Source organism: Balaenoptera acutorostrata, chromosome 12 (genome assembly GCF_949987535.1).
Source record: "Balaenoptera acutorostrata chromosome 12, mBalAcu1.1, whole genome shotgun sequence".
Lineage (NCBI taxonomy): Eukaryota > Metazoa > Chordata > Mammalia > Artiodactyla > Balaenopteridae > Balaenoptera > Balaenoptera acutorostrata.
This window is the reverse complement of record NC_080075.1, coordinates 3080087-3105051: the sequence shown is the minus strand read 5'-3', so window position 1 is coordinate 3105051 and position 24965 is coordinate 3080087. Positions and strand designations below refer to the sequence as shown.

The window sequence follows — 24965 nt, the reverse complement described above, 5'->3', positions numbered from 1 at the left end:
ACAAATGGTAAGTTTATAGGAAAAATCCCATAAGTAAACCCAAGTCCAGAGTTTTTATCAGCCTAACTATATATTTGAATTTGCAAAGTGAAGGCATGTTCTAAGTGATTTGAGAGTAGGGTTAAAATTCTGTTTCTGTTCCACCTAGTGCTAGGACTCTCACTTTGTTCCTCTTTTTCAAGGTCATTTTGTCTATTCTCTGCCCTTTGAATTTCCATATGAATTTTAGAATGAGCTTGTCAGTTTCTTCAGCGAGCCAGCTAGGATTTTGGTAGGGATTATGTTGAATCTCTAGATCAATTTTGGGAGTATTGCCATCTTAAGTCTTCTGATCTGTGATCATGGGATGTCTTTCTGTTTATTTAGATCTTCTTTAATTTCTTATTGTGATGTTTTCCAGTTTTCAGAGTTTATTTGGCATTTCTTTTAAGTTTACTTCTGAGCATTAATTGCTTTTTAAAGTTACTCTATTGTAAATAGAATTGTTTTGTAGTTTTTTGGTGGATTTCTTAGGATTTTCTACATATAAAATGTTGCCACTGACAAATAGAAATAGTTTTAGTTCTTTCTTTCCAATCTGAATGCCTCTTATTTCTTTTTCTTGCCTAATTGCCCTGGCTAGGACCTCCAGCAAAGCTGAATAGAAATAGTGAGTGGACATTTTCACCTTGTTCCTGATCTTAGGGAAAAGCCTTCAGTCTTTCACCATCAGGAATGATGTTAGCTATGGGTTTTTATAGATGCTCTTTATCAGGTACTGGAGATTCCTTTCCAAACCTAGTTTGCTGAGCATTATTATCATAAAGGGGTTTTGGATTTTGTCAACTTTTTTTTTTGTTTGTTTGTTTTGCTTTTACTGAGATGGTATCTTTTATTGGTGTGGTATATCACATTACTTGATTTTTTTTTCATTTTCTTTATCTATCTTCTTTATCTTTTTTTTGTGTCTTTATTTACTAAATTAAAATAGGGATGACTATCTCCATGTTGTTCTTAGGACTAAAGAGACAAGTACAAACCCAAAAAAAGTTTATGACATAGCAGATCACAAAGTCAATCATAAAGGACAAACTTGTTTTACCTGTAATTTGCCCTGGGAATCCTGGAAGCAAATGAAGATTTTTGTTTGTTTTTTTAACATTATTCAATGAAACATTACTTCTTAACAGCCAACCCTTTTAAACAAAGTGTTAGATGTCAGTTAAGACTCACAAGAATCAGAGATTTTAACTATATTTTAAAGGATATGGGTTATTTATTTATTATTTTTTGCAGTAATTGACTTAGATGTTAAACCAACCTTGTGTTCCTGGAATAAATCCTACTTTGTCTGGGTGGGTCATCTTTTTTATGTGTTTCTGGAATTGGTTTGCTAGTGTTTTGCTGAGGATTTTTGCATCTAATTGATACTTATCTGTATTTTTCTTTTCTTGTAATGTCTGTGATTTTGATATCAGGGTAATACTGGTCTCACAGAATGAGTTGGGAAGTTCTCTTTTATTTTTGGAATTGTTCGTGAAGAACTGGTATTAATTCTTCTTTAAATGTTTGGTTGAATTCATCACTGAAGGCCTCTGGGCCTGGGATTTGTGTGTGTATTTCTGCTTTTGATTTTTGATAATTACTGTCTGCTTTTAAAAATGGTCCTCCCCTCTCTCCTTGTGACCTGTGTGTTCCTGAGTAACTGTTCTCAGCAAGAGGATCCCACTACCTAACTGACTTTACCACTAAGGCATTTTTGAGCATCTCTTTACTACCTTTTTAGGTGTACATGGAATATATTTAGCTCACTGAGAGAAACAGAATCATTCAGTAGTTTTGTAAATCTATCTGAAGGGATGAACATTTTCACAACGTAAATATTACATATGAATTATGTTGTTTAGAATGGTGTGAGTTCATTGTTTGGCTGTTTAATCAGAATGCTAGTTTGAGATGTTAAAACTATTTTCATGAGGATTTAATTTTTACAGAGTAGACATGACCTATAATTTAATTCAATTACCTAGTTAAAAGTCTAGGTTTGCTGTATAATTTTCACGTAGGTAAATTAAGTGCCATTGTATTCAGATTAAACCATTTGTTATTTTATGAATTTTAGAAACTGGTTTTTCCTTGCTACTAACCAATTGCTAAAATAATGATTGCTGCAGTCATCTGTGAAATGCATTTAGGCAAAAATATTGAAGATCTAAAACAGTTTTTTTCGTATATTAAAATACTTAAAAATTTTTTTCGTTAAGGGGTTTAAAACAGACATTGGTGTCTTCATCTAAAGGATCCTTTTTGTATTATTTAGAGAAATCTAAAAGATTCTATCATTCAGTCAGGTAGAAACAATATTTTTAGTTCTGCTTCTTAAAATATTGAGTTGTTTTCCAGAGAAGATGTGTTTAACATCACACAGTAAATGTGAGGTGACAGCTTTTCTGTAAAACTGTGTGTGTATGTGTGTGTGTGTTTGTGTGTGTGTGTGTAGTGAAAGTAAGTTGATGTTATTTTGTGTCATTGTGCTAATAGAACATAATAAAAATCTTCCTTGGATTTAGCCAGTAAAGTAATGAAATCATGAATTGTTATGAAAAAAATCCAATCACTTCTTTAAAATATGTAAAATGTTTTAAAATGAAGCTGCATTACTTGTGAGGAATATAGATGCAGAACACGTAGAACTTTGTGGTTAAATTAATCTTCTTTTGAAAGATAAATTTGTTGTAGTTGAAGTGACGTCCTAGAAAGATGCAGAACCTGGCATTAGGAGAGTCCTTGCAGCGTCACTAACTCGCGTCGTGATGTCTGACAAGTCACAGCACAGTCACTAGGTTTCCTCATCTCTAAAATAATAGTAGCTGCTTGCCTACCTCAGAATATAACTAAGGAGCGTGAGATTAATGCGTTATGTTATTGTTCTTATGGCAGATTTTATTCTAATAAATAAAATCTACCGTGACTTGAATCAGTCACTAGTTTTCTAATTGCCTTGGTCATACACGTCTTCCATGAGACACAATGTTGGGGAGGAGAATCTGCAGTCCTCTTGGGAACATTGATTTATCAGGAGCCACTTCAGCCAGAGTTTGCATTGTACTGTAGGGTGGTGTGTTGTCTCACCTCGCTCATGTCTGAAGGCCCGTGTGGAAGTGTGATCCCTTTTCCTTGACGTGGGCGACTTGGTTCTGCTGTGCCCGACTTTCCTACAAATGATTGATGTGCTTCACTCAGTCTCACATTTTATGTCAATTAACTCTTCTGGCATTTTATTAAATTACGGGGACCTTCTTTGACTTCTGAGTAGATGTAAAAGCAAAAGAGGGCAATGACAGCCAACTGTTACCAAAGCACTGAAAATATATGGGAATTTATCATTTTATAGTTCCTGTTTTCATTTATGTATTTGAAACTATTATTTTTGTAACAGTTTTGGCTGTGTATATAACCTGAAAGAGAGACAGTATAGCTAAGTCCTATTTAACATTTCCATACTGACAAAATGCTTGGTTATTTCTAAAGACAAAAATAAATAATTGATATCCAAAATCAGGAAAATATTTTAAGTTTCCAGATAATCTTCAGAAGAACATTATGGTTGCTGTTATGTATTTAGATATCGTGAAAGGTTTTTATAATATGTTGACTTTTAATATATAAATTAAAACTAGGCATTGTAATTTGTCTCTTAATAATATGATCAGGAAATTAGATATTCTACAAAAGGGAATTTCCTAGATGAGAGAAACTTATTTTTAATTGTTATTTGAAAAGAAAAATAGCACCACTTACTGAAAACCTTGTATGTATGTGCAAGATGCTGTCTGGGAGCCTGATATACATTCGCACATTTAATCTTCATAAAAGCCTACAGAGTAGGTATTTATTGTTGAGGAAATCAAAGCTGTGCACGGTGTTGCTGTATCCAAAGTCTGTTTTTTCCACACTTTCAAAGATTAAATTTTTTGGTAACATTTTCTAAAATAAATTGCGGTCTCCCCAGCCTTACTTAGTAGAATATAGAGAGTATAATTTAACCTTTGAGAGCCTCAGGATGTTCCTGTTTAGGGTGGTTGTTAAACTGCGGTGCCCCGTAGTGTGTGTTTGTCCCTGTACTGAGTGGCCTGGCTCTGCCCTGGCTCCTTTCCTATCAAGGTGTCTGTCTCGGCCTCTTGCCGCTCCCCTTGCCTGCTGGCCTTCTGGCGTAGCTAAGGTTGTTAGGCGTGTGGGTTAAAACTAGGAGCCACTGGACTCAGTATGAGGAAATCATGAGTTTATAGTAGCCACTTCCGCTCTTCATAGGCCTTTTGCATTGATTTCTAGGTTTACAACTTTATTCCAGAAGGTTGAGCTTGAATAGAAATCTGGCCTCTGGCCTCACTGAGTGAAGTGTATACAACTTATGTGTGAAAATTACACCTAGGTAATCTTTTATGCTGGTGCTCCCTTAATTTAATAAGCCTTTAAAAAAGAATACTGATGTGGATTAGTGAAAGAAAAAGAAATATGACAGGTAAAGTTTACAAATAAAAATAATTCTGCTTGTCACTGTTGATATTTAAAGGTACATTATTTAGAAGTTTTTTTTATTATTAAAGGTACAGCGTTGTGTATCTGCTAGAAATTTCTTTTTGCAAAATGTTTAATGCTCAATCATGGCATTAAATTTATATGAAAAAATATCCTTTCTAGTTGGTGAAATAGCAAATTAACTAAAAAGAAATTAGGTATAGATTTTCTCCATTTCAAAATAGTTTAATTTTTGCCTGATGTCTTAAGTTACATTGAAAAGAAAGGAACCGCCTGCTGCGCTTTCCCTGTGAATCACTGGTGCTGTGGTAGCCCCCAGAAGATCTGATGGGAGGACAGACAGGTCCCTCTGCCAAGCAGTGTAGTGTATGTGTGTTTGGTGTCTTGCTGAAAGTACTCAGGTGCATGCTGAATATTTTGAAAATAGGTCTTAATGCCGTGTTTCTCAACTCCTGTGCCATAAGTCTTCCCCAGGTGATGGCCAGATGTTGATCAGTGTGTGAAAAGTATTCTTGTCTGAGACAGTGTGTGTTACTGCGCGGAGTCTGTCCGGTGAACATCGAGCTGGATGGGGCTTGTAATTCAGTGTAAAGCGGTTACAGTTTGGTCAAAAGAAGAGTCTGTGTGTGTGGGAACTGTAAGAAGTAGCCCCATAGTGTGTAACAGAGGTGGGCACAGATGTTTTCCTCAACTCTTGACCCAAGGCTCAGGGCTGGCCAGTGGTCAGGGCCCTGGAATTCCACAGACATCGTCACACACCCGCCGTGCCGGAGTAGACACGTCTGTGTAGTGTTGTTCGCCCTTTGCGTCCTTTCACGTGTACCATCAAAACTCTTTTTCTCAGAATCGTGCTGTAAACACAGAAAGGTTGAGGACCGCTGATATTTGCATTTTCCTTTTTGAATTAAGCTTATAAATTTTAAGTTGGAGACATTTCGGTTATATTAAATATTATGGATACAGAATTGCACTTGCATTTACTAATGTCTTTATTTGGGAATTAAAAGTTAAGTTCTGCGTTACTCTAGAATTTCAGGAAAAAAGCCAGCAAATTGATATATAATACTGCTGACGTCTACCAATTACTTTTTGATTGGTATTATAGACCTCCTTCCGAAACCTGAATGTTTTGTTCTCCAAAGTGTGAATATGCCGTGTGAAGTTTCTCTAATTGATTTGCTGTGCCCATTCCATTTGATGTATCATTTTTCACAATATTTCATAATTTGTGCTCACTTCTAATGAACAGAGTCGTTAGGACAGGCATGTCTAAGTACAACTGACAGCTAACATTAGGTGCCAGATGCAGTTTATAAAGCTGTGTAGAACTGTAGAGAACAGTTTAAATAAATTAGCACCTGTACATTAGTCTCACTTGCTGGTAATTTATAAGCGAATCAGTAGAGATGACATTTAGGTAAGTCATTGATCAAGTTAACAGCTGCAAACCCACTGCCCAGCTGGGATACCTAATTAATAGAGATTGCATTCCTGACCCAGTCCTTCCTCCTCTTGGATTGAGTTTGCAGTCCTTTTATACTTTGACATAAGCCTAAGAATATAGTTAAATACTTTGCCTTCATTTTAGGGAACACTTGAATTACCAGTATTCTAGTGAAAATCCAAAGATGTAAACAACATGTTTACAAATGAGAATTAGTTTATTCTGTGACTTACTTGGATTAATTTTTTTTCTTTAGTTTACATTCTTTTATTTTAATCAGTACTTTTTTTGTTTTGGATTCAGGTAAACCATGCCATAGTCTAATAAATTTCTAAAGGGTTCTATACTTGTCACTAAATGTGTACTCCACTTTTTTTTTCCTCCCTGGGAGAAGCAAGGTTTTTTGTTCTTTTGTTTTTTGTTTTTTTTTGTTGTTGTTGTTTACCTTTGCGTGCTGGGTCCTCGTTTCTGTGCGAGGGCTTTCTCTAGTTGCGGCGAGCGGGGGCCACTCTTCATCGCGGTGCGCGGGCCTCTCACCATCGCGGCCTCTCTTGTTGCGGAGCACAGGCTCCAGACGCGCAGGCTCAGTAGTTGTGGCTCACGGACCCAGTTGCTCCGTGGCATGTGGGATCCTCCCAGACCAGGGCTCGAACCCGTGTCCCCTGCACTGGCAGGCAGACTCTCAACCACTGCGCCACCAGGGAAGCCCCAAGGTTTTTTGTGTTATGATTTTTGTTTTTGTGACAACCAACCATTGAACCTAAGCCATACATATGTCTAACAATGTTTTCAAATGTGACATTACTTTAAAACACCTGAGAACTTCGCCAAGTTGAATTCCATACAAATTCCAGAACTTAATATAGGAAATTAAGCTAGAGCTTACTGTAGGAAAATGCCCTTTGTTTTCTATTCCTGTGGCTCAGATTTTCTTCTGAGTGAATGTAAAACTGAAAGATTAAGGCAGCAACAACCTTAAATCAGAGTAAGGCAAGGTTTAGTGTCTATTTCAGGTATATGTTCATGGATATTGATGATGTTTGAATACCAGTGTGTTTACCTACAGGCCACATCTAAAGTCTGGTTCCTCAACTGAGAATAGGTCTCTTGAAACAAATGCTAAGCCTGAAACAAATAAAAATGTTAGGCTAGTAATACTGTTTTAAAGCTTCTTGAAGAATCATTAATTGAGTCCCAACTGATACATGTATTTTTGGTTTTTGTTTTTGTGAAAGGTTGGGTGTTTCTTAGTTTATTATTTTTTAAAATTAATTTTTTAAAAAATTTTATTTATTTATTTATTTATTCTTGGCTGTGTTGGGTCTTCGTTTCTGTGCGAGGGCTCTCTCTAGTTGCGGCGAGCAGGGGCCTCTCACTCTCGCGGCCTCTGTTATTGCGGAGCACAGGCTCCAGACGCGCAGGCTCAGTAATTGTGGCTCACGGGCCCAGTTGCTCCATGGCATGTGGGATCTTCCCAGACCAGGGCTCGAACCCGTGTCCCCTGCATTGGCAGGCAGATTCTCAACCACTGCGCCACCAGGGAAGCCCTCTAAGTATATTTCTTTTGCATCTTGCTTTTCTCAGTCTTCTGTTACGGCTATAGAGTACTTGATGGCATAGATGTACCTTCATTTATTCAGCTAACCTCTTGTGTATGATAATTTGGTTGTTTCTAGTATTGTGTTCTTATAAATCAATTAACAGCCTATGCTGTGTTGTTTTATATTCGTGGGGGTGTATCTTCAGGGTAAATTTGTAGAAGTGGAATTGCTGCGGGAAATGTATATGTAGTCTTGTTAGATGTTAGCAAACTGCCAACCCTGGAGGTTGGACACTCCCACCAGCAAGGCATCAGGGTGTTTCTGTAACCTTGCCAGCAGTATGCTGTGAAGCTTTCGAATTTTTGTTAGTCCTGTTAGATGAAAAGTGTTATCTCAGTAGTTTTAATTGCTCTTTTTTTATTCTGAATATATTTGAGCCATATTTTTCTTTTTTTTTCTGTAGTTTAATTGGTCAATTTTTTTTTTTCTTTCCTTCTGAATTTTGGGTGGTAGTTAAGAAGGACTTTCCCATGTCTAGGTTGTAAAGGAATTCATACATGTTGTCTTCTGGTACTTGTTTGGTTTCATTTTCCAAGTTTGGCTCTCTGACTCATTTGGAGTTACTCTGGTGTATGGTGTGAGGTTTGGATCAAGTTTTATCTTTTTTCAAATGGCAATCCGTTGTCTCAACATCACTTATTAAATAAAAAGTCCACCTTTTCTTCTTCAGAGAAGGAAGGGAGAGGAGTCCCTGGTTTTTCAAAAAGAAAAAAAAGTTCACAAAGTTAGCATTCTGATGTGTGAGCCAAGTTTGTTGTTGTTGTTGTTGTTGTTTTTTAGTGTCAATTTTATTGCCAAAAGGCTGAAGGAATGATGCTTGACCCAGAGACACAGCTGGGCTCCCTAATATAATTGAATATACCCCCAAATTATAGGCCCTTACTTCCAGGAGTAGAACCTGGTCCAGCACATTGGCTGCGTGGAGAGAACAGGCCCTAAAAGAGCAGCACTGGGTCTGCAGGAGCTGCTGGGTCATTTAGAGTTCAGAGAGGGGCTGGGGTCCAAGGCCACTGACTTTGCGCCTGCCAGCGTCCCACAGAGATGAAAACGCATGGCCTCTGTGTTTGTTTTTCCTTTTAATTGTGGGTGGGATGGTGGGTGGGTGTAGGAGGGGGCTGTAGGGGCTTAGGCAAGTTGGGGGCAGTCCTGCTCCCAGGAGGTGAAGGGCCTTTGGACACGTGTGGGGGTGAGATTTGTCACAAGCACTGGGGTTGTTCCTGGCACGGACTTTGGGGAAAGGGCCGGGGATGTTAAATGACCCGCCGTGTAGGGGAAGTTGCCTACAGGGGAGCATCACATTCAGAATGTCAAGAGCGTCCCCATTGCAAGACAGACACTGACGAGAACATGTTTGGAAACATGTAGTTTAAAACCCTCTCCCACGTTCTAGGAAACGTTCAAAGAGCTTCTGAAAGCATCCCGGTATCACGGTGGGTGGGATGTAGGGCCTGCCCTTTTCCGTCTTCTGTATGAGGACGTCCGCCTGCCACCTGGGGCTGGGAGGCTGCTCCTGGGCCCCCGCCCAGCACTCGCACAGGGGCTCCTCCAGTTTCCTTTAAGAAGGAGAGAGAAGGGTTATCTGTGCTGGCGCACTCGTGTTTGAAGCGGACACTCGAACTTTGTTAATAACTAGTTCAGCAGTTACAAATTTTTTTCTTTTGGGGAATGTATATGTGGTAATTTTATTATCCCATTTAGAAGATTACAAGGTGAGATAATGTATGTGAAACTCCTGGTTCGATATCTGGCACATGGTAAGCACTCGGTTACTATTAGTCATAACGTGAACTTGTTGTTATAGCAACTGTTAATTAACCTTTGTGTGTATTTTCAGAGAGCGATTGCTTACCTTTTTCCCAGTGGTTTGTTTGAGAAGCGAGCCCGGCCAGTAATGAAGGTAGTTATCTTCATTAATATTTTTACAAATTTCACTTAGGTTTATATGTTACAGCAATTACCTGATGCATTTTTAATTTATTTTACAGCATCCTGAAGAGATTTTTCCAAAACAAAGAGGTAAGTTTGTTCAAGAATAAAACAGATAGTTCTTTCTTTCCTACAGTGCTGTGTTACGTATCAGCAGTCACTCAGGTGTTACGGAGATGCCCTCCTAGGTCATGGTAGTCGTGAAATAAGTCAGGAGTACTTTATAACTAATAATGAATGGAGTTTACGAACTTTCTTTTTAATTAAATAATATTAAAATTAGATCAGGTTAGAGTTTATGCCTATACTAATGTCAATTTGTTTGCATTCTAATATGCCTTTTTGAAGAAGAGCTGGGTACAGATCTGGAGACAAATTCAACTTTTTTTAATATGAAAATTTAAAATTTTTCTTCAATTTGTAAGCATATTTTCACTGAATATAGATTCCCTCCCCCCTTTTTTGACTCTTATTACTTTATTGATGTGATTCTGTTGTCTCTTGCCTTGCGTTGTTCCTGATGAGCAGTTAGCCAACATTCTTAGCTGGCCCCCTGTTTTCTCTGGTTTCTTTTAAGATTTTTCTCTTTATCTTTTTTTTTTTTAATAAATTTATTAATTTATTTATTTTTGGGTGTGTTGGGTCTTCATTTCTGTGCGAGGGCTTTCTCTTGTTGCGGCGAGTGGGGGCCACTCTTCATCACGGTGCGCGGGCCTCTCACTGTCGCGGCCTCTCCCGTTGCGGAGCACAGGCTCCAGACGCGCAGGCTCAGTAGTTGTGGCTCACGGGCCCAGTTGCTCTGCGCCATGTGGGATCTTCCCAGATGAGGGCACGAACCCGTGTCCCCTGCATTGGCAGGCAGATTCTCAACCACTGCGCCACCAGGGAAGCCCAAGATTTTTCTCTTTATCTTTTAAATGTGTAAACTAAAATCTTGAGAACGTAGGACAAGCTTTAAGGTCACCAGAAAGTAACATATTTACTATTTTCTAATTTACGTTAGAAGCTTCTTGGATAAGCTGGGGGTGGGGGGGGCATTGTCAGTTACTTTAAAAAGTATTAAAGCCAGAAATCATTTCTTTAAAACACTCAAATATAAATTTATATTCATCAGTCTTTTGCTGTAGCCCTAGAGGGTTTTTCTTTGAGGACGTATCTGTTCTTCCTCGTTTCTTTTGCGTGCCTCTGCCCCTGAGATGCAGCATCAGAGGTTTTTAGTTTTGATTTCCTTACAGTGGAGTGCAGAACTTAAACTTCCTAAGGAATCTGAGTGCAGAATATTTTTATATTTCTACCGATTTTCCCCCGACTACACAGAAGTTGAGCAGACTTTTTTTTTTTTTAGTAACTTGCCTTTGAATCTTTCTAAAGCATTCAACTTAGTTTTGATACAAGCATCAGCTGTCTTTTCTGTTTCCACCCATGTTTCATCTGTTTATGGAATACTTGATTCATGTATTTACAGAAATAAGTACAATTCTAATAAACAGGTTTGGAAATAAACACAGTTGACTCTTAGTAGGTGTGTAACTCAACAGCGAAAGTGTGTGGATACACTGGAGGGTCGCCTGCTGGCCACAGATGCTCAGTTTACAGGCAGCATTAGGGTGTTTCAGAGCTGATAAATAGAGATTGGTAAGAGAGCAGATATTTTTATTAAAAATGTATTTGTTTTGCATTGATGTTTTTGCTGAGTCACCTTTGTTCAAAGCTAGGCATTCTGTCATTTTTCTCTACTTCTCTTTACATGATAATTTTTATTTTGAATCTTGTTAAAAGTATTTTGAATCTTTTAATAAATATATTCTTGTCTTTTATATTTTCTGAATTCTTAGATGTGGTTGATAATAAACTATGACATCAATTCAATTAATAGCTTCTGGAAAGATAATAGATGAAGGCTATATTAAAAGTACACATCAAATTTAAAGATGCAGCTCAGTTTCCTAGAAATAAAACTATGCACAAGGCACAGTAACTTACACTTAGTGGCTTTTCTGTAAATGTTTGTAATGATAGTGATTTTTTTCCCCTTTTTTTAGTGGGGAAAAAAAAAATCACTTTCCCCCCCCCATTTTTCAACCTCTCAGTCTCCTCACTTATGTCTCTTCCTCTCTTTGTTCTGTGTATCTCTACTAGTTGCATCTCTTCTTGGATATCTGCCCCTCTGAGACTGGTTCTTTCTTTCAGATCATACCAGCTTCTGAATATTAGAAAGTTGTTACTACTATCAGCTGGAATGTAAAAACTGAAATGTCCGTGTGTCCCTGCAGAATGCCTGTGTGTTATTTTGGAAATATGTCAGTGTTGATAGGATTTTCTTACATTTCAGTTAAGTATATTTAACTGTGTTTAAACAGTATGCCTTTAGAATGAGCAGAGTACTTTTTGCCATCTACCTACCAATTTTGCTGTACTTTGTGAATAGGACAAATTGATTTTTTATGTTGAAAAGATCAGTGAACTTTAGATTTGAATAGATTATGGCACTTGTAATGTGCCACCACTTCCCTTATTACAAGATGGAAGCTTCCAGATTGAGTTAACATAAGAAAGCTTCTCTACTTTTAAAGTAAGTGATAAAAATATTGGGAAAAACAAGGATATGTACCCGGTTGATGACAGAAGCAAGGAGTAGCACCTAATGCCAGACAGAATGGAATTCAGGGCGGTTCAGGAATGGTTCAGTGAGACAAGAATGTTAATCTATATTGATAAAACCTAATATCCATTAAGTGGATTTGAAGACCATGAACCTTTCTGCACCAAGCATTTAGCATTGAAATGTTTAAAGCAAAAACTGTTAACTAAGGCTGTAAAGAATTTGAATAACACAGCATGATTTTATAGTTACAGATACAAGTACAAAGAATACATTTTCTGTGCAGATGCCAATGGAATATTAATAGAATATGATGTAATAGGTTGTAGAGAAAACCTAACAAATTATAAAAATAGAAATTTTGTAGATTAGATATTCTGAATTAAAATTGATAGAACCATAAAACTTTTGGGTTAAAGAGAAATCAAAATTGAGATTTTAGACTATTTAGAAGTATATGACAGTTCATATTAAACCCTATGGGATACAGGCAGTGTTTTATGGAGAGGGAAACCTATATTTATTAGTTATTAAGAAAGACTAGAAATAAATGAACTGTTCAGTATTCAGTTCAAGAAGGCAGAAAAAGAATGAAATGGATGAATGAAGTAAAGATTTTTAAAAGAAGGGGTAGGACAATAAAACCAACTAACTTTTTGAAAAAGCCAGTGGAATTGATCAAATTCTAGCAAGTCTGGTTAATGGAAAAAGAGAAAACATAAGAGGACAACGTTAATAATTTTACATAATAATATTCAGAGGATATATATTTTTTTCCCCAGAGGATATTTAAAAGTGTAAGATTGTTATGGGTAACTTGATTCTTATTAATCTGAAAAATATCCTAAATAATATAGTAACTAGTATTTATTAAAACTTAGAGCAGGCCAGGCACAGTTCTCAGTGCTTTGCATGCATTAACTCATAATCTTCACAGCAGTTTTCGTAAGTAGATAATATTGTTTGCCCCATTTTTCAGATGTGTGGGGTAAACATACCCAGGGCACATAGCTGGGAAGTGGCCGAGGCAGAGGACGTAGGTGGGCCCAGGCAGTCGTGGGTCCAGAGTGTTGCTCAAACCCCACTCACACAACTTAAAGAAAAACAGAGTTCCCAAAATTGTCTTAATTAGGAAATGCTGGCTAGACTAAAAGCTGGAGAAGAAGTCAAAGGTAATCAAGACCTAACCAAAGAGGCACACAGCCCAGAAAGTTTTGTCGGTGAGGTCTGTCATACCTTGAAAAAGTTTGTAACTTTTATATTATTTGAACTGCTGCAGAGCAGAAGAAGGATAACATAAACTTATAAGCTCACCTTAAAGAAACCTACACTCTATTCTTACTAAATTAAATGATAGCAAACCAAATACAGCATTATATTAAGAGAATAGGATCTCTGCCCCCCACACCCCAGGAATATAAGGGTGGTTTACCATTAGGAATTTATTAATGTAGTCCTCTGTGTTAACTGAGTCAGGGAAAAAATATTTCCGAAGATGAATAAGAAGTTATTTAACAAAATTCAGCATTTATTTTTTGGTAAAAACTCTTAAACTAGAAATAGAAAGAAATTTTCTTAGTTTGAGAAAGACTATCATGAGAAACAGAAACACATCAGATTAAAAAACATATCGTTGGATTCCTTTACATTAAGTTCAGGAATAAGGCAAGTATGCCTACACTTGCCTCTGGTACTCATTGTTATTTTGAAAGTCTTAACCAGTATGATTAAAAAAGACAAAGAAATTAGGAATAAATCACTTAATATGCACAGGTGTTATGAGTGCCCACTTAGAAAATACAAAACTATAAACTAAAAGCTATATATAAGCATTACAGTAGAATATCGTTATTTGGATATCTGTATACTGGAAACATTCAAACTGTGAATTGTTCTGAAATTTGTTAAAATGATACTCTTTTATAAAAACATGGCAGAGTATAGGTGAAGCTGAAATGCTAGTCATGCAGAGATCCTGTGAGCCTCCTGCCAGCTGATGACAGCATGGTGGCCAAATCCACGCAAAGAAATCAGTGTGGCATGGAGTGTACTGATGACCTAAGTAACGTGATGGTCTCCTCGGTTACAAACAAGTTGTGAACTTTCTCTGCCTTTATGTATCTTGGTGGACAAGAACCATTTTAAAAACACTGAATTTCAGCTGTACAAATATATACCTACAGACACGCATACGTACTTGTGGGTTTTAACATCTTCTTCTGTGCACTTCTTGCTTGTCTTTGTTTTAGTTTTAAGCCTACAATTAGCTTATTAAATGCTGTCCATAACTCCTTTTGCTAAGGTCTCCCTGGTCATCTCTTGGTTGAATGGAGTTCATTTTCTAGTAGATTCTTCAAAAAGGGCTCATAGGTATAAATTCCCTGAGTTCTTATGTTTTTAAAATTGTTTTTTTATAGCCTTGATACTTGAAGGACCGCTTGGCTGGAGGGGAAAATCTTTGGTTCATACTTTCTTTTCTTGAGTTTCTTGAAAATGCTGCTCCATCGTTGCCTTGCCTTGTCTGTAGTTTCTGAGAAGTTTCGTGCTAGTCTAGTTATCTTTCCCCCTGGTGATCCTAAGGATTCTTATTCTAAAACTATGTAGTAGCTTTATGAAAATATGGCATCGAGTTGATTATTGAGGGTTAGATTACAGTGGTGACAGTGAGCTCTTTAAATAGGTAGGTTCAAGTCTTTACATCCAGAAATAGTTTTTTTTAAGTTATGAATATTAGTTCTGTTCCACTTTTTGTTTTTGTTCCTTGGGACTCCAATTATATAAATGTTATTCCTTCCTTGATCGTCTTCCAAGTCAATCACCATCTCTCTGACTCTTAACTTCTTTATGTCATTTTCATTTTTTTGGTTGTTTCCCTACTTTTTTTTTTAATGTCCTTTATTGTGTTTTTAGGCTGTTCTTTTCTGGGTTACTTATAAGTTAGTCTACATTTCTGATTCTTTTAACTTTTTCTGTTTCTCCCCTGAATTTAATCACGTTGTTTCATTTCTTTGAGCTTTTTGTCCATTTGTTCTCAGTTTTGAACTTTTGATTCAGAGTGTTCTCCAGAAACTCCAGAGGGTTACTTAAAGATATTTAATTCAGTTTGGAGTGTTGCATTTCAGTTTCCTTCTGTTCTGCCATTGGTTTTGGTGAGGATGAATTTTCATCAGCGGTACATTTGGATTATTCTCATTTTCTGTTTTAAATTTGTGGCAACCTTAAAGAAAAATTGGTGGAAACATGCTTCTGCATTTCTGTGGACAGAAATCTCCTATTTCTTAATCCACTTAATGGAATATTAAAAAATAGATTGTATCCAGAAGATGACAGAGTTGGGTCAAGACTTAAAAGTACGTTATGATTTTGGAATTAAGAGATTGAAACTCTAGAATAGAATCAGATAAAGTGGCCAGTTGAAAGATAATCATACAACTATCAGTATTTTTAAATAACAAATATTATGCCCTTAAGTCACAAACAAAGAGGACAAAGATCAATAAATTTTCTATTTCAAAATGTAAAACTTCTCCCTGAAAAAAAAAAAGATACAGTAAATTTAAAAAACAAGCAACAGACTGGAGAAAATTTGAAACACAATAGAGGTCTAATGTCTGGAATAAATTATTGTTAAAATTAACAAGGAAAACAGCCTCATAGAAAAATGGGCAAAAGGGAAAGAAGGTAATTCATAAATCAAGAAAATAAAAGTAGCCAGTAAACATTGGAAAATGTCAGATCAGAAATAATGTCTGTCAAATAAGGATAAGAGGGCTTCCCTGGTGGCGCAGTGGTTGAGAATCTGCCTGCTAATGCAGGGGACGCAGGTTCGAGTCCTGGTCTGGGAAGATCCCACGTGCCGCGGAGCGACTGGGCCCGTGAGCCACAACTACTGAGCCTGCGCGTCTGGAGCCTGTGCTCCGCAACAAGAGAGGCCGCGACAGTGAGAGGCCCGCGCACCGCGATGAAGAGTGGCCCCCGCTTGCCGCAACTAGAGAAAGCCCTAGCACAGAAACGAAGACCCAACATAACAATCAATCAATCAATCAATAAATAAATCTTTAAAAAAAAAAAAAAAATAAGGATAAGAGATCATTATCACTCATCAGACTGGAAATTGCAAATAGCCTGTGTCAGCAAAAAATTAGAAACAATTTAAATGTTCATCAGTAGGGTAGCTAGATGAACTGTTGGAGAATCATACTATGGAATAGTATGATACTTACACAAGAAGTAGACAATGTGAATAGGCCTATACCTATTAAAGAAACTGAATCTATAATTAATAACCTAGAAGACTTGGGTTTCACCATAGCTTTTTAGATAAAACACCGAAGTCATGATCCATGAAAGAAAGAGTTGATAAGCTGGATTTCATTAAAATTAAAATTTTCTGCTCTGTGGAAGACGTGGTCAAGAAAATGAAAAGACAAGCCACAGGATGGTAGAAAAATACTTGGAAAAGACATATCTGATAAAGGACTGTTATCCAAAATATACAAAGAACTCTTAGAAGTCAACAATAGGAAAACAACCACCTGATTTAAAAATGAGCCAAAGACTTTAACAGACACATCACCAGAGAACATGCACAGATGAAGAATAAGCATGTGAAAAGATGCTCCATGGAAATACAAATTAAAGAAACAATGAGATACCACTACACACCCATTAGAATGGCCAGAATCCGGAACTCTGACAACAGCAAATGCTGGTGGGGATGTGGAGCAACAGGAGCCCCTCTTCCTTACCGATAGGGGTACAGGAGAGTGGCACAGCCGCTCTAGAGGATGGTCTGGTGATTTCTTACAAAACGAAGCCTACTCTTTCCGTATCATCCAGCAGTTTGGTATTTGCTTCTTGGCATTTACCCAGGTAAGTTGAAAACATGTCCACGCAAAGACCTGCATGCAGTTGTTTATAGCAGCTTTATTCAGAATTGCCAAAATGAAAGTAACCAAGATGTCCTTCAGTTGGTGAATGGATGATTAAACTGTGGTCCATCCAGACAATGGAGTATTGTTGAGCACTAAAAAGAAGGGTGCTATCACACCTTGAAAAGGCATGGAGGAAACTTAAATGCATATTACTAAGTGAAGGAAGCCAACCTGAAAAGGCTACACACTGCATGATCCCAATTCTGTGACATTCTGGAAAAGGCAGAACTATGGAACTGGTGAAAAGGTCAGTGGTTGCCAGGGGTCGTGGGGGAGGGAGGAAGGAATAGGCAGAGCTCAGGCTTTTTAGAGCAGTGGATAAATGTCATTATACATCTGTACAAACACATACAGTGCCCACAGGAGTGAGCCCTAATGTAAACTATGGACTTTGGGTGATTATGATGTGTCAGTGTAGGATCATCTGGTGGGGATGTTGATAATGGGGGTGGTAGAGGTATGTGGGAAATCTCTGCACCTTCCTCTCAATTTTGCTGTGAACCTAAAACTGCTCTAAAAAAAAATAAAGTCTATTAAAAAAAAAAGTGTATTGTGTAATTAAAGTTGATTTTATAGAAAACAGATAACTGAGGGGACAGTATCAAGAGCAACAGAAGCTAAAATGCAAATGAAACTCCAAAAGTATGTAAGGGATTTATATAGAAAATCGTAAAACTTAAAGATCATAAGTGTTAATCTGAATAGCTGGAAAAAAGATTTCACTTGCATGTAAGGAAAGATAATATTGCAGAGTTGCTACTTTAAAAATTATTAATAAATTTAATGTAATTTCAAAGTCCTGGTAGGACTTTTGGAAAAAAACTTTCAAAGTTTATTTTGAAAGAGTAAATGTACAAGAAGCAGCGAGAAGTTTTTAAAAGAAATAAGAGTAATGAAGGAAGTTACCCTACCAAGTATCAAAATGCAGCAAAAAACTGATTTTAATTAAATGGTGGTAATGGTGCAAACAGACAGACTAGTGGACCAGATTATTCACAATCAGCATATGTTTGTTTTTGCCATATTTTGTGAATTCTAAGACACAGTTTTTCAAATTTTAACACCTTTACCAAACAGGATTCATTTTACAATTTATGTAAACTATACTGCATACCATTTGCTTTTTTTCTTTCTTTCTTTGTATAAGATATGTGATGGAGCGTCTTAAAATCTGTGACATCTTAGATTGAATGAAATTATATACACACACGTATATACACACACGCACGTAAATGCATATTATAAAATCATGTACACACATGGAATGAGACCCAACTCCAAAATCCCTCCAAGCTTTTCAGTAGAGTCTTATCTGCAACCATGATATTTGTCTTTCTTGATCACTCTCTACTTTCACAGTATACTGAAAATTGCATAGTAGAGTTATAAATACTGGAAAATATACAAGATTCCATGAAGTCTTTGAAAGTGGTGTTGGAGAACCATTTAATTCATCAGTAAGCCATTGGCAAATAAGAATGTGTTTTTATTTTTCAAGCCAAGCACTGTATCTAGACATTTTTCACCATTTGTTATGAAATTTTGGTCTTCATTTTAAATGTATGCACTTAAAGTGTTCTGTGTGTAATCCAGTTACCCCAGAAGAGGAAGATACCCTACATATTGTACAGGTGATGTTTTAAAAGAAAAGAGTGTATTATTCAAAAAACTATAATGGAGTAATGACTCTCTTTGTTGGACAAAATAATGCATGTTTGTATTTCTGCCTCACAGACATAAATTTCAGATCGATTAAATTTCTGATCATGAAAACGTACAAAAATTCCAGAAGCAAATATGGGAAAATAGTTTTTAGAAAGCCCAAAGTCTTAAAGCAGGTTTTCTCAATGGGGGTGATATTGCCCCCAAGGGGGTGTAAATTGGTTCGCAGGAGGTGAAAAAATCTTAGCTATTACAATGTTTGTGGCCCTCCAAAGGGCCACAGTATACATCAGCGGATATGCAGTGTATCTGCGGTATTAAGATTTCATGGGGAGGCAGGCAATTAGGGAGAAAAGTGTCTGAAAAGGTGCCTTAGTAGGAATGATAATGAAAAAACAGTTGAGAAGCACTGCCGTAGAGGAAAAGTGACAGAGTCTACTGTACACATACACTTCAAACGTCTTGATTATGAAAGACGCCACAAACAAAATTTAAAGGCAAGTGACAGACTGGGAGAAAAGAGTTTACAACTCATGTAATAGAGGAGTGCAGTCTTCGTGTTTGGAGTTCTCGCACGTTAACAGAGAAACAGCTCAGTACAGATACGGGAAGAGGACATGGAGCTGGTGTTTGCTTTATTTACTGCAGCAGCTCCGTTTCCCAGTTTGTTGGGTGGTTGTTAGATGTGAACGACCATCTGTATTTCAGAAGGAATTACACATAACATCTTTGCGGGGCCCCTTCTGTTTTAAACGTTTCAAACTCTTGGAGGTATCTCACCACAGAGTTGAAACAAATAACGGGGCACGGAAAAATCCATTTTGTTTTTTTCTTTCTTATAGTATTCCTGTCTCTAATTTCCTAACTGTATTACATAATTGACTTTATCAGTTTTCCTTTTTAAGAACATGGGAGTGCGTTGTATTTACAGCCAAACATAAATTGTTTTGTTCTAGCAAGATGACTTTGGTATTTTGTGTGTTTATTTAAAACATATTACAGAAATTCTCATGGTGAAATATTTAGGAATGTTTTATCAAATATAAACGTTGCTTTGTATTAATGGGTATGAAATATTAAATATCCTAAATATTTACATGTTAAACCTGCCAAACTAAATTCTAAATATTAATGCGATTTTGTTATTTTAAAAGTTAATCAGAATTAAAAATGTGTCTTATTGCAGAATTATGAATTGCAATTAAATACAAGCTATTTGGTCTCTGTATATTTTTATTTTTGTTTATTTGTTTTTATTAGCAATCCAGTGGGGAGAAGATGGCCGCCCATTTCATTTTCTCTTTTATACTGGCAAACAGTCATATTATTCATTAATGCATGTAAGTATATTACATTTATGGTAAATAATATGAACTGTAAGCTAAGTAACTAATGATAGCAGAGATTTCCCTCAGCTTCAGAATTTACCTAGTGTGTTTCATAATGGACAAAAAATAAGACTTCCAGAGGCAAGACAGTATGTTGAAAGGCTTTATATTTTATTAATTCATTTTTGCTAAAGGTAAGCATTAGAGAATTTATGTCAGAATGGCTTGTTCTTAAAATGCTTTTACTTACAAACTGAGGTCATATTGGGAGATAGATGCTCAGCTCAGTATCAGTGCATGGGTGTGCGTCAAGGTGGGACCTGAATCAGGAAAGGGGCTGTCAGGGTGATGGGGCGCTCACCTTGGGGGAGAGGCAAGTCCTTCTCTCTACCCTTTAGTTATTCCTATACGATTTTTGCTTTGCATAGGTCAGTGTCGTGTATGAGTCTAGAATTTGGGCTCAGAAGGCCTAGGAAGTGCTTTTATTACTTGTTGCCTTCCAGCTGCGTGTGTGTGTACTGGGGATAGGTCTTATTTTCTTGCAGAGCCGTGAGTTGGTTGATGGTGCGCACACTGGGGAGTCCCCTACAGTTACCGTGACAAAAGCCCGGATGCTAATACCCAGTTTGAAACAACAGAACCCACTTTATTTTTAGAACATGGTGTCAAGTTTTATTTTATTCATATACGAGTTTTACAAGTCACAGAAGTTGTCCCTGGGCCTTCCCATCCACAGTCAGCTCTCGGGCGGCTTGGCTCGCAAGCACACGTGTACTCTGTCGAGCTGGCTGGTGTTTATTTGTGCTCCGCAAACCCAGAGGACAGAATCCCCACTTGTCAGGTACATTTATTTCTCGGGGAAAAAAAGAAAACCTTCTTTTCACTTTTTGTTGACCTTGGGCAAATGAGCTTCTTGCCCTGGCAGAAATGAAATGAATGATGGATGCGGAGAGTGTCTTTGCTGAGTAATGGAGCTGGGCTTCTGCTCTCCGCCCAGGCTCTGCGCACAGCCTGAGGCTGCCCAGGGACCCCTGCTGCTCATTTAAATAGGTATGTCAAATCTGCCTCACGACGCCGCTGGTTTGATCTGTGGTAATATTTGTGAAGGTTCCATATGGACTCGAGCCCCCTGCAGTGCTGAGAAATAATGTACAACGCTTCATGGTGCAGACGCAAATTTCCCCTGAAAAGGGATGCAGCGCTGCGCTTTAGCTGTTGGAGGGGATGATGGACCTGGCGCGCTAGGCCTGTCAACTTGTTACACGGATGGGTTGCACGCAGCGAAGCTGTGGAAAATCTGTGCCTTTTAACTTTTCTACTTAATCACGGTTGTAGCATTGCCTTTAGACTGTATGCTACATTAATTCTCTTCCTGCCTTCTGCCTTTCATCCCAAGTTTCACGGAAAAAAGTAAAGCATGCGGGTCTTGTAGAGGAGCCTTATCAAACAGCTGTCATCTGACAAGCCATTTGCATTTGTTTTGGCTGAAACTGAGCAACCCAAGGGCAAGATATTTTGTTGCATTTCATCATAATGAAGAAATTACACATTGTATAAGAGGCCTAACTTTATTTATGAGTTTTAAAAGGGATTGCTCAAGAAATTGGTCGGTTTCTCAGTGGATAAAATTCTACCCCACTCTTGACTAGAATGTCAAATTACATCCAGTTTGTAAACAGTCTTTTTGCGTCATATAGTTGCCTTGCATATAGGAGAATTCTTTGGGCTTCTATGTGTTAGTTAAATTCAGTAATTTAGGTCTGTCCATTTGTTGCATAGTTTGACCCCCGAACACTGTGGGTTTGGTATTTGTTTTATTGTTCATCGGAACAGTTTACACATGTAAATTACAGATATTTTGGTTTAACTTGAGCATGTTAATTCAGGTAATTAATAAACCCTTGTATTTTCAAAAATGCATCTTACGGAACTTCAAAGTAATTACATGTATGGAAAAAGGATAAATGTTTTCCTAAATATATACCAATCGCTTGAGCCTCATGTGTGGCAGATGTTATTACTCACAGCTGTGGTCATTGCCTGGCTGGTGCAGGTCAGCATCATGCTAGGTGCTGTTTGTTACTCTGAAATAGTATGTGACTAAATATTCACTGTTCAGCGCACAAGAGTGGTTTCGTAGTGAATCAGGGATCGCATATAAAATAAGACGGTAGAACTTGAAGCTGCTCCCCATGTTGGCTCCCTCCTTGGTTCTTCCCTCTCTTGGTGGGGGGGGGGTCCGTTCCGTTCTGTGGGAGGGTGATCCCCCCCCGCCCCGCCACCATCCCACTGCAGCAAGGGAACCAGCCCCGCAAAGACTGTGGCAGGTGGGCGGGAAGTGAATCGTGGTTGCTGCCGTTGCTTTTTGTTGATGCAGTTTCTTCCCATGTGACGGGGTGAAAGACACTAAGGCAAACTCTGTTTTCCATGTCCTGGACCGGCTGTGATTGTGTGAGATGTGGCCGTCACGGCCATGCTTTTTGTGAGAAAAGCACAGCTCTCAGCATGTTTGCAGTTCTGCCCGGAGGCCTTTGTGATGTCCCTTAACCTTTATCTTCGGTAATAACATCAATGCTGCTTTTTAGCACTTGGTCACTGCTTGCGTGTTAAAGTTGTGTGATACATTATAGCAGCGAATAAAAGGCGGGCCTGATGCAGCTTCCGGTTAAGGGTAACGTGCAGTGCTTAAGTGAGCACTGTTTCCAGTTAACCCGTGGTTAGTCCATCCAGGTTTTTTTGTGGAGAAGTCGGGAGGATTTTGAGGGAGGAGGAGGATGAGAAGAGAGAAGCGGTTCATTGTTCCCGCCCAGAGATGAAGCTGATGGGAAAGCACAAGGTGAAGGGAAACGTGCCGATCCACGGGGCTGGGGTCGCACACTCTGAGTGTGTAACATTCTAAGGGCTCATCGTCAGGTTGGCTGGAATTGCCACCTTCCTGTGGCCTCAACCATACACCTGTCTTCAGGTTCCTGGGAAGGTCAATAAAAACCATTTATTTTACAAAATAGCAAATAGGGTGTACATATGTAATGGATGAAGTATGAAATAGTACTAACAAGTAAATTCTTAAACAGTGAAAGGTAGTTTAAGAAGAAATAAGGGCTGGACGGGGTTTCTCAAAGGATCGTTGAGGACTGAGGGGCCTCCGGGCTGGATGGCCCTGTTCATCCGTCTTTTTTACCCCAAATGTGTGACTTTCCATCTCCTCAACAGCCGTGTAACCAGTGGAACTTGTGTACTTCTCAGACATGATTTAGAGTTTCAGCGTAGCGTTTCAGGAGCAGAAAGAAGAAAGAGTAAAAGGAGTTTCCAGAAACAACTGAACTGAAATGTAAAAGAGAGGGAAGACTTTTTAGAGGGTGTGTGTGTCTGAAGTGGAGCAGGTGCTGTACCAGAGGAGAGCTGAGCTGCGTGTCCGGGGGTGGGGGAGGAGACCTGCCTGCGCAGCTAAGGGCTAGGCCGGTGGCTGTGCCCTTGGGTCCCAGCTGCCCCAGGCACCCCTGCCCGCCACAGCTGGAGCTGCCCAGGCGACCGGGCGGGGCGGGCAGGCAGAGGGGCTGCCTTCATGAACGGGGCGGTCGCAACCTGGGCAGTTGTGCAGGTCCTTTAATCCTAAGAGAAATGTTAATTCCCGTTCACTCCTCCTGTCAACACCTAGGTTTCTGAATATCTTGAAACTCACTAAAAGTGAGTTGAAAATTGTTTTAAACTCATTGTGGGAGGTGATTATTTGACTCTGAAGTGGGAATCCTTTTGTAAAATATGATTCATTAAGACAGGGCATGGCCGTAATATAGCCTTTCCCAAAGTGCTTTCTGAGGAACCCTGGTTATAAAAGCTTCAAGAAAGGGTCTCTGAAATTAAGCTCATTTGGGAATGCTGCATATTGTATACAGCACTGGGAAACTAATAAGGAGACACTTAGCGTGATAAAAGCTCCGTGACGCCCTTCAGTAGAGAAACACTGCTGCTCAAATGTGTTGGATCACGGAACTGTTTCTACCCAAAACACCTTTTAACATCCCATGAAACCAGAGCTTGGGAAAAGCTGTATAAAACATTGGAGACACTGTAAGTTGTCAGAAACATTAAGCTTCTATTGACATTTTACATCAGCTCACCTACCCCAACGTTTAAGATAAGGCTCTGCATGTCTAAAAACTATACTGGGAATTTAGCATCTTATAGAAACCTCATTTATATTTTAGGACTAGTTTTACAGTAAACATTGGAGTATTTTCAGAGTGTTTCTATAAATTGAAGGAATTATACGGCCACAGATGAAATTTTTACCCTAAAAAGTATAAAATTAAGGAATAAGTAGATCATTATGTACTTAAACTATTCTGCTGAATTGGGGGGAAAAGTTTAAAATATGAAAAAGTACAAAGTAATTCTAATCCTAATAATGTGTGTATAAACAGGATTCATTTGCCTGGCTTATTTAGAAATTCTCCAGTTTATTTTAAGCGACTTAAACCTTCCGTGTTCACACAGTAGCCCAGGGAGGGGTCTGAGGCCTCACTTGTATGGAGGTTCCAGAGTCAACAAGCAGAAGTTCCGGAGGCTTCGTATCACAGGATTCTCTGCGTCCTCCTTGTCCCCTGGTGGTGAATGTTGAAAACTTTTGAAGCAGTGCTCTTTAAAAATGGAATTAAAGTAGTGACCCTTCCCACAGTGAGGTATTGTAAAATAACTACGACTGTGTAAAGTGCTTCTTTTTAGAAAGCTACAGACCAGTGCTGACATGTGTCTGTGTGCTGTTTTAAGTTCTTTCTTGACAGCAGGAGTTAATTCAGTAACTAATTCAGCAACGAACTGCTGTTCTAGAAGTATCTTTAATATACATTTTCCTCATATTGATATATGAATAATTACCATTGTGTATCTTGTATGTTCTAAGTGTAACAGTTGGGAAAATTAATTTTTAAAAACTGATTCAACTTATTG

General features: G+C 38.2%; 1 protein-coding gene across 6 annotated transcripts in view; it reads left to right on the top strand.

The window, feature by feature from the left end:
* The window catches only part of MRPS9 (mitochondrial ribosomal protein S9), a 91632-nt gene that overhangs the window by 6156 nt on the left and 60511 nt on the right, over window positions 1-24965 (top strand). For all 6 annotated transcript variants that reach the window (XM_007172111.3, XM_057558608.1, XM_007172109.2 and 3 more), the window contains exons 3-5: window positions 9398-9460; window positions 9549-9579; window positions 19948-20027. In XM_007172111.3, coding sequence (XP_007172173.2) covers window positions 9398-9460; window positions 9549-9579; window positions 19948-20027 — 174 coding nt within the window. The remainder of the gene's footprint in view (window positions 1-9397; window positions 9461-9548; window positions 9580-19947; window positions 20028-24965) is intronic.